This window comes from Podarcis tiliguerta (assembly GCF_965153285.1).
Source record: "Podarcis tiliguerta genome assembly, chromosome: 6".
NCBI classification, from domain to species: Eukaryota; Metazoa; Chordata; class Lepidosauria; order Squamata; family Lacertidae; genus Podarcis; species Podarcis tiliguerta.
In genome coordinates, this window is record NC_139539.1 from 90,996,895 (window position 1) to 91,009,104 (window position 12,210).

General features: G+C 47.4%; 1 protein-coding gene across 1 annotated transcript in view; it reads right to left on the reverse strand.

The window, feature by feature from the left end:
* The window catches only part of QSOX1 (quiescin sulfhydryl oxidase 1), a 76,111-nt gene that overhangs the window by 36,662 nt on the left and 27,239 nt on the right, over positions 1–12,210 (reverse strand). The window contains exon 3 of the mRNA XM_083446332.1: positions 1,196–1,244. Coding sequence (XP_083302458.1) covers positions 1,196–1,244 — 49 coding nt within the window. The remainder of the gene's footprint in view (positions 1–1,195; positions 1,245–12,210) is intronic.

Below are 12,210 nucleotides of genomic sequence, written 5' to 3' on the forward strand. Positions count from 1 at the left end.
CTATCTTTTCTCCAAAGTGCAATCTTCGGTCTTCGTGCCTGAATGGGGATTCCCTTTCCAGAAAGCATGAATCATTTTGGAGATTTTCCTCATGCAGAATTTCTCAAACTCTGCAATAATGAACCTTCCGCAGGTGAGGAAGAACAGGAGCACGATCCTCCCTTTGGTTCAAATGGAAGCAGCCAGGGCATAGCTGTCAACTTTCCCCTTTTCTTGCGAGGAATCCTATTCGGAATAAGGGAATTTCCCTTTAAAGAAAGGAAAAACTTGACAGCTATGAGCCAGGGCCTATTGGGTGCTTTGCTTTTCTTGATTATGGGATTCTTGATTATGATTATGTGTGTGCCTTCAGACACACAGGCCCAGTACGAGAGTGAAGAACTTCCAGGAAAAGCAATAATCTGCCTAGAAACACAGCGAGACAAAGAAGCCCCATCTCAAGTTTGATTTGGAGGGGAATATAAATCCTGAGACAAAAATGAAAATGAAAGCGTGGAATTGGTCTCACGCTGCTGATTGTGAGATGAGGGACATGTTGACATTTCCTGGTCAAATTAAGAGACACCATGGAGGGGAAAGGGCGGGAAAGTTCAAAGAGATTGTGCCACACACATCAACGACCTAAAGGTAAAGGTAAAGGTACCCCTGCCCGTACGGGCCAGTCTTGACAGACTCTAGGGTTGTGCGCCCATCTCACTCAAAGAGGCCGGGGGCCAGCGCTGTCCGGAGACACTTCCGGGTCACGTGGCCAGCGTGACATCGCTGCTCTGGTGAGCCAGAGCCGCACACGGAAACGCCGTTTACCTTCCCGCTAGTAAGCGGTCCCTACTTATCTACTTGCACCCGAGAGTGCTTTCGAACTGCTAGGTTGGCAGGCGCTGGGACCAAACAACGGGAGCGCACCCCGCCGTGGGGATTCGAACCGTGACCTTTCAATCGGCAAGCCATACGTGCTGAGGCTTTTACCCACAGCGCCACCCGCGTCCCCCATCAACGACCTAGGGGACATTTTATGGAGGGTGACCACCAGCTTTGATTACCGGGGCCCTATAATTCCTCCATAAGCCTTCTGATTCATGAGCTTGGAGGACAGTGAGTGGGTACCCCTCTCTAGGGAGGCCCAGCCTGGTAAACTAAACTCCAGCCATAACTTCCTGCTTCTAGCTTAGGTAGGAATTGACTTCAGGATACGTACGGTGAAGTCTGACGCCATCCTCGGGCTTCGTGGAGAACGCCTTGAAAAACTGGAAGGAAAGAGACCCTACGGTTAGGTTTTGCTTTGAAAGATTCCCTTCTGTCAAGTCTGTTACTGTGCCTCCAATTGCCTAAGCGGCCGAGCTGTAAGGTTGAAACCAGGGGAGATCACCCACCTCTTAAACAGATATGGAGCTGGAAAAGAGGATGAGTGCAGCCAATCCCTGGACATTTTGGAGAAGAATAGCCACGTGGGGCAGGCGTCCCTTACCCCCCACAGGGTGCCAAGCCAAGGGGGTGCAAAATGGAGAAGGTCCGTAATTGAGAAGATCCATTTGGGGACGCCAAATTTTGGCCTCACACAGGGAGCTGTATTATGAAAGACTATCAGAGACTATTTCCTGAGAACAGCAAATTGGGTCCCTCTTCCCTTTCCCCAGAAAAGGGAAGTTCGTCTGCCCCCATTTCACTTTTCTGCAAGAGCACTGCATGTTGGAGTATGTGTATAGTATATAATGTGGATACATTATGCTGCTGCTTGTACATGCCAATGGATTGGTGGCTGGGGCTGGGAAGAGCTTAGATTGCAATTTGGTGGTATGCAGTCTGACTGCTAGCGATTGGTTTTGCAAAACCACTGAATACAGAACGAAATACCAAGTGTTGCAAAATGAGATGGCGAAACTCCCGCTTGCCAAAACCCTGCTCCAACTGCCACTGAGCAACGCAAGAGCACACAGTTTGCTTTGGCAATTGGGAAGGAAGGATTGGCAAAGGGAAAGAGAAGGAGCAAGGGTGCGAGGAACTGAGCCCAACCTGTTCTGCAGCTGCAGCAGATGCGTTAAAGCAGACCAGCTCAACCCGCCAAGCCAAGCAGGGCCTCGGGAAACCTAATGCCGTTTCCATAGAATCATAGAAAGTCACAGAATCATAGAACTGTAGAGTTGGAAGGGACCCTGAGGATCATCTAGTCCAACCGCCTGCAATGCAGGAATATGCAGCTGGTCCATACAGGGATTGAACCTGCAACCTTGAGTGTTATCAGCACGATGGTCTAACCAACTGAGCTATCCGTGTGCTCTGACACTTGTCAGGGTGTCCCGTTGTGCCAGAAGCGGTTTAGTCACGCTGGCCACACAACCCGGAGAGCTGTCTGCAAACAAACGCCGGCTCCCTTGGCCCGAAAAGTGAGATGAGCGCCACAATCCCATAGTCGCCTTGATGGGACTTAACTTTGATAATAAGTCTAAGGTCTCAAATATAGAATAAATGTTCATAAATGTACAAGGCAAACACATACATAAGTATATAAACCACCTGTCTGAAATAGTACAGAACAACCCTGAAGCCATTTTGACTCTGCCAAATTGACCTCAAATATTTCTCTGCAAGGAGGAAGGAAATGGGAAAAAGCTTTCTGATTGTCTTTGGACTGGAGGGGCTTTCAAAAAGGTAAAGGTAAAAAGGTAAAGGACCCCTGGACGGTTTAGTCCAGTCAAAGGCGACTAAGGGTTGTGGTGCTCATCTCGCTTTCAGGCCGAGGGAGCCGGCATTTGTCCACAGACGGCTTTCTGGGTCATGTGGCCAGCAGGACTAAACTGCTTCTGGTACAACAGAACACTATGATGGAAACGCCATGTACCTTCCCGCTGCAACAGTACCTATTTATCCACTTGCACTGACGTGCTTTTAAACTTCCTAGGGTGGCAGGAATCATAGAATCATAGAGTTGGAGGAGACCACAAGGGCCATCGAGTCCAACCCCCTGACAAGCAGGAAACACCATCAGAGCACTCCTGACATATGGTTGTCAAGCCTCTGCTTAAAGACCTCCAAAGAAGGAGACTCCACCACACTCCTTGGCAGCAAATTCCACTGTCGAACAGCTCTTACTGTCAGGAAGTTCTTCCTAATGTTTAGGTGGAATCTTCTTTCTTGGAGTTTGGATCCATTGCTCCGTGTCCGCTTCTCTGGAGCAGCAGAAAACAACCTTTCTCCCTCCTCTATGTGACATCCTTTTGTATATTTGAACATGGCTATCATATCACCCCTTAACCTCCTCTTCTCCAGGCTAAACATGCCCAACTCCCTTAGCCGTTCCTCATAAGGCATCGTTTCCAGGCCTTTGACCATTTTGGTTGCCCTCCTCTGGACACGTTCCAGTTTGTCAGTGTCCTTCTTGAACTGTGGTGCCCACAGGAGCTGGGACAGAGTGTTTCTCCCTTTTCAAATACAGTCTGGCAAGTATATGTTAAGCTGAGCAAACTATCAATATGCGTAAGAGGTTCAGGAACTAAAGTATTTAGCGTCTCAAAGGAATGGCCAGCCTACCCAGAAAATGCAATCAAGTAAGGCATTATCAGGCAGACAGGAGATTCTGCTGTAGGCCTCTCCTTCTGTGATGTTTGGGGGGGGGGTCCTTGGGCTACAGGGTGGGCAATTTCAAAAGTCTTTATAAGGGCTTGTGAACCATTGTTAGGTGATCTCCTCCCTCCTGCGTGTGGTGAGTGTTGTAAACAAATAAATCTGCCCTTTCCCCCTTATGGGGTATCCAAGAGCCCATATAGAGTCCTTACGTAGGTTCCCTATTGGTAGGAGAAAATAACAGAGGCCAACCAGAGAATATGAGAAGCAAAGCAGCTAGTAAGCTTGATCTTTAGTGATCTGTTGCAACAGGGTGCTCACCTCACACGCAGGAGGGAGGAGGAACCCAGAACAAAAGTGTGCCTGCCCTTATACAGACATTTTAAATTTCCTCCCTGGAGTCCAAGACCACCCCCAGAAACATCATACATACATCACAGAAGGGGTGTAGCTCAAGACCACCACCCCAGATACATCATACCTACATCACAGAAAGGGCGGTCTACAGCAGAAATCTGAGTGCTTTGTTTACCTCCTGTCTGCCAGGTTATCTGTTTAATGGTCGCTTGATTGGATTGCCTGGGGAGCCTGGCCAGTCTTTTGTAATGATAAATACTTCGTTCCTGAGCCAGGTCACAGGCTCACACCCTATTCATATCTTAAATGTGCCCTTAAGACAGGATTTGTAAAGGAAAAGACAATGGGGAGGCTTTTCCATTTTCCTTTGACCTTGCAGAGAAAACATTTGGTCAGTTGGGGAATCAAAATGGTTTCTGTTTGGTCTTCCTGTGCTGATCTATGTACGTGCTTGGTTGGTACACTTATGAACATTTAGCATATATCTAAGACCTCAAAATTCCTACCACATGAGCTGGGACCCTGTTGCAACAGTTTATTTCCTTTAATAAAGAGCAAGCTTACTAGCCACTTTGCTTTCAATATTACTCTAGTTGGCCTTTGCTTTCTCTCCGACCGACAGAGATCTCCTGAGGGTCTCTATAGGAGCTCTGGATACCCCACAAGGGAATTAGAGGTATTTTTCTTATAGCATAGCCATCCAGAGGTTACCTTTTTACCTAAATGTGGAAGGGCTGGCAACCACAATCAGTAGCCTATGGGCTTGATGGGCCACAAGCTTTGGCCAGAGTAAAATCTTGCAAGCTCTGAGCTGTGAACAGGCAACCTCACCCGAGAGGCATGGGCTGTGGCCAGCCTTTGCCCTCAGCCTCGCTGTGGGAATTTTGTCAAGTGCGGCTAATCTAGGACAGCCAGTGCTCCGAGACCTTCAGAAAGGAACAAGCAGTCCGAGATAAGGGAGATCTTCCGTTCTTTTTTTGTACGCTCCTCCAGCGCTGCAGGAATCCTGCCTTGGAAGTTCTAGGCACAGGCTGATTAGGCGTCACAAAAAAGGGGGAAAACAAACAATACAGAGAAAGAGAGAGAACAAAAATTCTCAGAGCCAAAAGGGAGGCGGGGGAAAATAAATCCGCTTGGCGGTCTAACTCCTGGCAAAGGTCCCAGTGAACAAACAGAGCTCGTAGCTACAAACATTGCACGTCTAGAGGCACACAATCGAATGAACTCCAAAGCTGAGTTCCTTTCTCCCCACATATTTAAGCAGCAGCACAAGCTGAGAGGAGCCCCAGAGTGGACAGTGGAGGCCCCAGAAAGACAGAGAAGCTGGAAAGGGGGCTTCTTCGCCTATTCATCTCCCCAGTCCAATTTTTAAACAAAGCACATTTTGAGAAACCTTCATCTCCAAAGAACTCTGTTAAAGCATAATAATAACAATAATAATAGGGGGGAGAGAATATCCAAAGAACTCTGTTAAAGCATAACAACAACAACAACAACAACAACAACAACAATAATAGGGGGCAGAATATTGCAGCCCCTACATATTGAAACCATACATAAAGAATTTTAACAATACTGCTTGCCTTCGCTTTTCTCCCTTCCGGGATTACAGCGGTACCTCGGGTTAAGTACTTAATTCGTTCCCGAGGTCCGTACTTAACCTGAAACTGTTCTTAACCTGAAGCACCACTTTAGCTAATGGGGCCTCCTGCTGCTGCTGCACCAATGGAGCACGATTTCTGTTCTCATCCTGAAGCAAAGTTCTTCTCCAAGGTACTATTTCTGGGTTAGCGGAGTCTGTAACCTGAAGCGTCTGTAACCTGAAGCGTCTGTAACCCGAGGTACCACTGTATTAGGATTACACACAAACCTGAGCCTTCTGCCTAAACTGCTGGAGGCAGTTAGTGACATTTGCTGGGAGCTGCGAGTGGGTAAAGTGCTGCTGTGGGGCATGTTATCTGTCAAGGGGCGAGCTATCGGTGGGCCGCGTAGTAGCAGCAGAGAGGACCAGAACCAAGAGCGGGCTGGGCAATCCCTTCTCCTCTTCTGCAACCCACTTCTCTCATACTCAGGCTTCCGGGGAAAGGGCCGACTACTCTTGGCAGTTGCCCAAACTGCTTGCTTGCGTTTGGGCTTCCCTCCATGCCCCTACTGAATTAGGCCTGAGGCCACAGGTTATCTGCCCCTGCCCTATTAGGCCTAGGAACACAGGAAGATGCTTGCTTCCCAACCGATCCATCTCACTGCTGTCCGGACCAGTACTGTGGGCTAACCTGCAGCCCTCCCAGGTGTTGCTGACGAGCAACTGCCTCATTAAATTAGGCCTGAGGCCACAGGATATCTGCTCCTGCCCTATTAGGCCTAGGAACACAGGAAGATGCTTGCTTCCCAACCGATCCATCTCACTGCTGTCCGGACCAGTACTGTGGTCTAACCTGCAGCCCTCCCAGGTGTTGCTGACAAGCAACTGCCTCATTAAATTAGGCCTGAGGCCACAGGATATCTGCTCCTGCCCTATTAGGCCTAGGAACACAGGAAGATGCTTCCTTCCCAACCGATCCATCTCACTGCTGTCCAGACCAGTACTGTGGTCTAACCTGCAGCCCTCCCAGGTGTTGCTGACGAGCAACTGCCTCATTAAATTAGGCCTGAGGCCACAGGATATCTGCTCCTGCCCTATTAGGCCTAGGAACACAGGAAGATGCTTCCTTCCCAACCGATCCATCTCACTGCTGTCCAGACCAGTACTGTGGTCTAACCTGCAGCCCTCCCAGGTGTTGCTGACGAGCAACCCTGGCCATTGGGCTATGCTGGCAGGGCCTGATGGGAGTAGTAGTTCAACAGCATTTGGAGAGCAGCAGGCTAGCGACCTCTGGGCTAGACTGACAAGCAGTAGCTCTTTCCAGGGCTCTACCTGGACTCTACCTGTAGCATCGAAAACAGATGCTACAGCCCATGCTCCAAGCGATTACCTTGGAAACAAAATGCTTTGGTCCGATCAAGGAAGGTAATCGTTACATTTGCTAGCTCTTCCATTACAGAAAATGGTTTGTTTTGTGGGAAATATTGTCAGCTCAGTAAGGTCTCCTTGACTGCCCTCCCTGGGTGACTGTTTCTTCTGCTCCCCTGATTGCTGGCTGTTATGTGGTTCGTTCAGTATTTGCTCCATCCTCAAGCTTTCCCCTGCCAGCTGTGCGTTTACTTCCTACCTGCCTCCAGGTATCCAAGTCAATGTTTGTTTAATGGGCTGGCCCTGAAATCTGTTTGCAGGAGGAGACAGTGCGTGAGCGAAAGGGAAAGCTGAGGTCGGTGCCACATCAGCAGGTTTCCCCGGAGATCTTAGAAGGCTACTAGCAAGCGGCAGAATAAAATCATTTGCAAGTGGGAGAGAGGGAGGGAGGCATGTCTGGAAAACTAATGCTGGAGATCTCTGAATAGGATCTCCTGCACTTAAAAAAAAATTGTATATACAGTGGTGCCTCGCAAGACGAAATTAATTCGCTCCGCGAGTCTCTTCGTCTAGAGGTTTTTTCGTCTTGCGAAGCAACCCTATTAGCGGATTAGCGCTATTAGCAGTTTAGCGGCTATTAGCGGCTATTAAAGGCTTAAGGGATTAGCGGATTAGCTGCTAAAAGGCTATTAGCGGTTTAGTGGCTTAGAAAAAGGGGGTGGGGAGCGAAAAAAAATCTCAAGACTCGCAAGACATTTTCGTCTTGCGAAGCAAGCCCATAGGGAAATTCGTCCTGCGAAGCGCATCGAAAAACGGAAAACCCTTTCGTCTAGCAGGTTTTCCGTCTTGCGAGGCATTCGTCTTGCAGGGTACCACTGTAACTTATAAGATGTCAAATTTAATCATTTAACACTCCTCTGATGGGTCTAGGCACCAGCACTGGGGGATGAGTGTCTTCCCTCCTATTATCAGTCCCCACCCTCCTAAGTTGCCATTTGCCTCTTGTCCCTAAAAAAATACATTCGGGGGGGGGGTTGCGCGAGACTGCCTTGGCCCCTAGGAATTGGCGCCTATGTGCTGAGCTATATCTAGTTTGGCCTTAACCCTCTCCCAGGGAATCTAATGTGTCATTAGATTAAAATCGTGCTAAAGTGGCAGGTTTATAGAAGACCTGTCAAGTCCCACCATCAGCCTCCCAGGTCACCTAGCTCTTTACCAGAAATTCCCAGGAATTTTTAAGGTTCTGTTCCGTAATCGCGAGGGCTGAGGGCTCATGGTTTACAGTGGTACCTCTGGATGCGAACGGGATCCGTTCCAGAGCCCCGTTCGCATCCTGAAGCGAACGCAACCCGCGTCCATGGGTCGCGATTCGCCACTTCTACGCATGCGCGTGACATCATTTTGAGCGTCTGCGCATGCATGAGCGGCGAAACCCGGAAGTAACGCGCTCCGTTACTTCCAGGTCACTGCGGAGCGCAACCCAAAAATGCTTAACCTGAAGTTACTTCAACCCAAGGTATGACTGTACTTTACATGCTGTAGATGGAAATGGAGGTTCCCGGGTTCTTCTCTGAAGGCCAACGGTTGCGTTTTTGTGCACCAATGCATTCCAGGTGCACAAAACAGAACAACCCTACCTATTGACACACATCCCTGGCGTGTGTCATATAATGTTGCTGGAAGGTTAGGGAAGGGATTGCTACCCCACACAGCCCATGTAGAAAGGAGAGTTTCTGGGCGGAGAGAAACTATGGCTATTCTAATGGCACACTAAGAGGGATGCATTGCATCTATTTCTTGATGCAATGCCTCCATCTTAGTATGCCATTAGAATAGCCATGGTTTCTCTGTGCCTGAATTCCTTGGGGCTGCCCTAACTTTCCTTTCAACAGATTCCAGTACATGCCTCCGGGATAGATAACACAGCTCCATCAAATCATCATAGCAGTTATGAGCACGAGTCCAGAACTGGAAGATTCCCAGTTCAAATCTCACCTCATTCTTGAAAACAGCTTTAACTATGCAAGCCACTGTTCCCTAAAGCTTACTCTAAATGCGTTGTGGCTTACCTTACAATAATGTTGCAAGAGCAGCTGAAATACTGTGAAAATCTTCATGCCCCGAGGAAAAGGACCATATAAATGCTAATGAGTGTGCATCTGAGGAACATTCTTTCCTTAGGAGAGCTGGGAACAATTCATTTCAAGCCTAACCATTTTCTGGTGAGGTTTTGGCACTTATCCCAAGGTTTTCTAAAGACACTAATTATTCCTACCCAGCAATGTAGTCAAGGTCCCCGCAGGAATGAGCCTGGCTTCTTCCTACAAACCAGTCATGGGGGCTTGACAGTAGACACAGAAAGAGGGTCAGAGGCCAGGTAATGCACAAAAGGAGACCAGACATTGTTGGTGCAATTGTGTCAGGCTTTTCACAGCCGTGTCCGGTTCCCAGTTCTAACTTCTAACGCTCAAAACACTCGCACAATCGTTCCTGTGGAACTACTGTAGCAGCATCCCCACATCTGGGTCCATTATCTGGAAGCAGTAGGGGCAGCAAATGAATATCCATTTAGAAGGACAAATCCTCCTCCCAGCTCTCAGCACGTTTCCGAGCACAATTCAAAGTGTTGGTGCTGACCTTTAAAGCCCTAAATGGCCTCGGTCCGGTATACCTGAAGGAGTGTCTCCACCCCCATCGTTCTGCCCGGACACTGAGGTCCAGCACCAAGGGCCTTCTGGCGGTTCCCTCCCTGCGAGAAGCCAAGTTACAGGGAACCAGGCAGAGGGCCTTCTCGGTGGTGGCACCTGCCCTGTGGAATGCCCTCCCACCAAATGTCACAGAGAAAAACAACTACCAGACTTTTAGAAGACATCAGGGAAGCTTTTAATGTTTAACAGAACACTGTATTTTAATGTTTTGTCGGAAGCCGCCCAGAGTGGCTGGGGAAACCCAGCCAGATGGGCGGGGTATAAATAATAAATTTATTAGTAGTAGTAGTATGCAGGTGGAAGCAAGGGAATAGGGGAGTTTCTCAAGCCCAGTGCTATGGTCAGGCTCAGGGAGGCTCCTTCACATGGAAGGAAAAGAGGTTTAGCCTTTACTTTTTCGCCATGCCATCCTTGCTATGCCTGGGTTCACCTAGACCAGAGTAACCCGGAAGTGAAAGAAGCTGCAGAAAAGGGCTGAACAGAGGGAAAAACAGAAAACAAGCCAATTTGCACATATGAACCAGCCCTGATGCTTACTGCATTCCTAGACCATGGGAACGAAGGCAAACATAGGATTACCTATAAACAACCACTTTAGGGTTTGTGTGATTTTTGTTTTGTTTTGTTATTATGTTATGTATTTTGTGTTTTCATTTAGCATTTTTATGTTGTAAACCACCCTGTGATCGTCAGATGAAGGGCAGTATATTAACAACAACAATTTTAATCACAAGAAGTACCAACAGTGGAGGAATGGCAGATGAAGATGATGGACTTTTGGGAGCTAGCTGAACTGACCAGAAGAGTCCGCGGCCAGAAGGAGGAGGAGTACCAAGAGGAATGGAAGAAATTCAAAGACTACTTAGCTAAATATGTTAAGATAAATTAAACAGAATTACTTGCGAGTATCAGATAGGCCTAGGATTTAAATATGTGATGTTGTAGAATACTATGTTAAGTTAAAATGAAAAGAAAGAAAGATGTTAATTGACTAAGTAAATTTTAGTGAAAATAGTTTTGGAAAACTGCTACAATGATCTAGAATCATAGAATCATAGGGTTGGAAGAGACCACAAGGGCCATCGAGTCCAACCCCCTGCCAAGCAGGAAACACCACCAGAGCACTCCTGACATATGGTTGTCAAGCCTCTGCTTAAAGACCTCCAAAGAAGGAGACTCCACCACACTCCCTGGCAGCAAATTCCACTGTCAAACAGCTCTTACTGTCAGCTCTTACTGTCTATATGGAAACTCAGCCAGGGGGATTCGAGGAAGTCACCCAACAATGTTAAAAAAAAGGGGAACTACAGTGGTGCCTCGCAAGACGAAATTAATTCGTTGTGCGAGTTTTTTCGTCTTGTGAATTTTTCATCTTGCAAAGCACGGTTTCCCATAGGAATGCATTGACGGTTTTAAGAAAAAGGTGCAAGACGTTTTCATCTTGCGAAGCAAGCCCATAGGGAAATTAAAAACAAAAAACTCTTTCGTCTTGCGAGGCATTCGTCTTGCGAGGTACCACTGTATTACAAATTGGGGTAAACGTTTGTTTGTTTTTTGATTCTTTTTTCTATTTGTTTGTTATAAATTTGGAAAACTAATAAATTTCTTTTGGAAGCAACAACAATTTCAAAAAATATTTTGCATACAAGCAAAGTGCTTAAATCAGTTCAGTTGCTTTCTATTAAACACAGCTGTTTTCAGCTTCTATCCTCTTAATAAAAATGCTTGCTAAAAATAAAAAATAAAAAATCCACTCTGCTTGCCTGGTAAAGCAGGTGAGTCAGAAACATCTCCAGATAGCTAGGTGGGGAAGCTTTTGTAAACCAGAAGAGCCACAGTTCTCCTTCCTGCCACCATCATCGCAATTAGCTAACACAGGTATGTGAGGCCAGGTAAGCTAGTAAAAGTTTATAGGCCCTTCTGATGACATCGTTGCAAGGGAGATCTTCTGTGTAGGAAGGGTTCTTGCAGGTACACACAGGTAACTCTATTTGCTCCATCCATCCTTGCTCAGTAATCTCCATTACTGAGATGAGATAGGTGAGCAGAAGAAGAAGAAGAAGAGTTTGGATTTGATATCCTGCCTTTCACTCCCTTTAAGGAGTCTCAAAGCGGCTAACAATCTCCTTTCCCTTCCTCCCCCACAACAAACACTCTGTGAGGTGAGTGGGGCTGAGAGACTTCAAAGAAGCGTGACTGGCCCAAGGTCACCCAGCAGCTGCATGTGGAGGAGTGGGGAAGCGAACCCGGTTCCCCAGATTACAAGACTACCGCTCTTAACCACTACACCATACTGGCTCTCAACCAGGACCTTCAACCAGCGCCCAGTGCCTACAAGCTCACTGGCTCCCACCAGCTCTGCCCCACAGTCTCCCCCATGGCCTGAGGACCCCAGCAGGAGCAGCGTTGGGCTGAGAAGGCTTAGCAATGGGCGTTGTGTGTATTCTATGCGTATTTTAATGAACTGAACAGAGTGAAAGATTATGAAGCATGGGGGCATGGGAAGTGTATGTATGAACTTAACAGCAATTAGCTTTCCCCCCCAGTTGCTATTTTGTTAATGCTGTTAATGTTGTTTTATAGATTATAAATGATTTGTTAATCATGTAACATGACTTGCTGTAATTGTGATGTTTA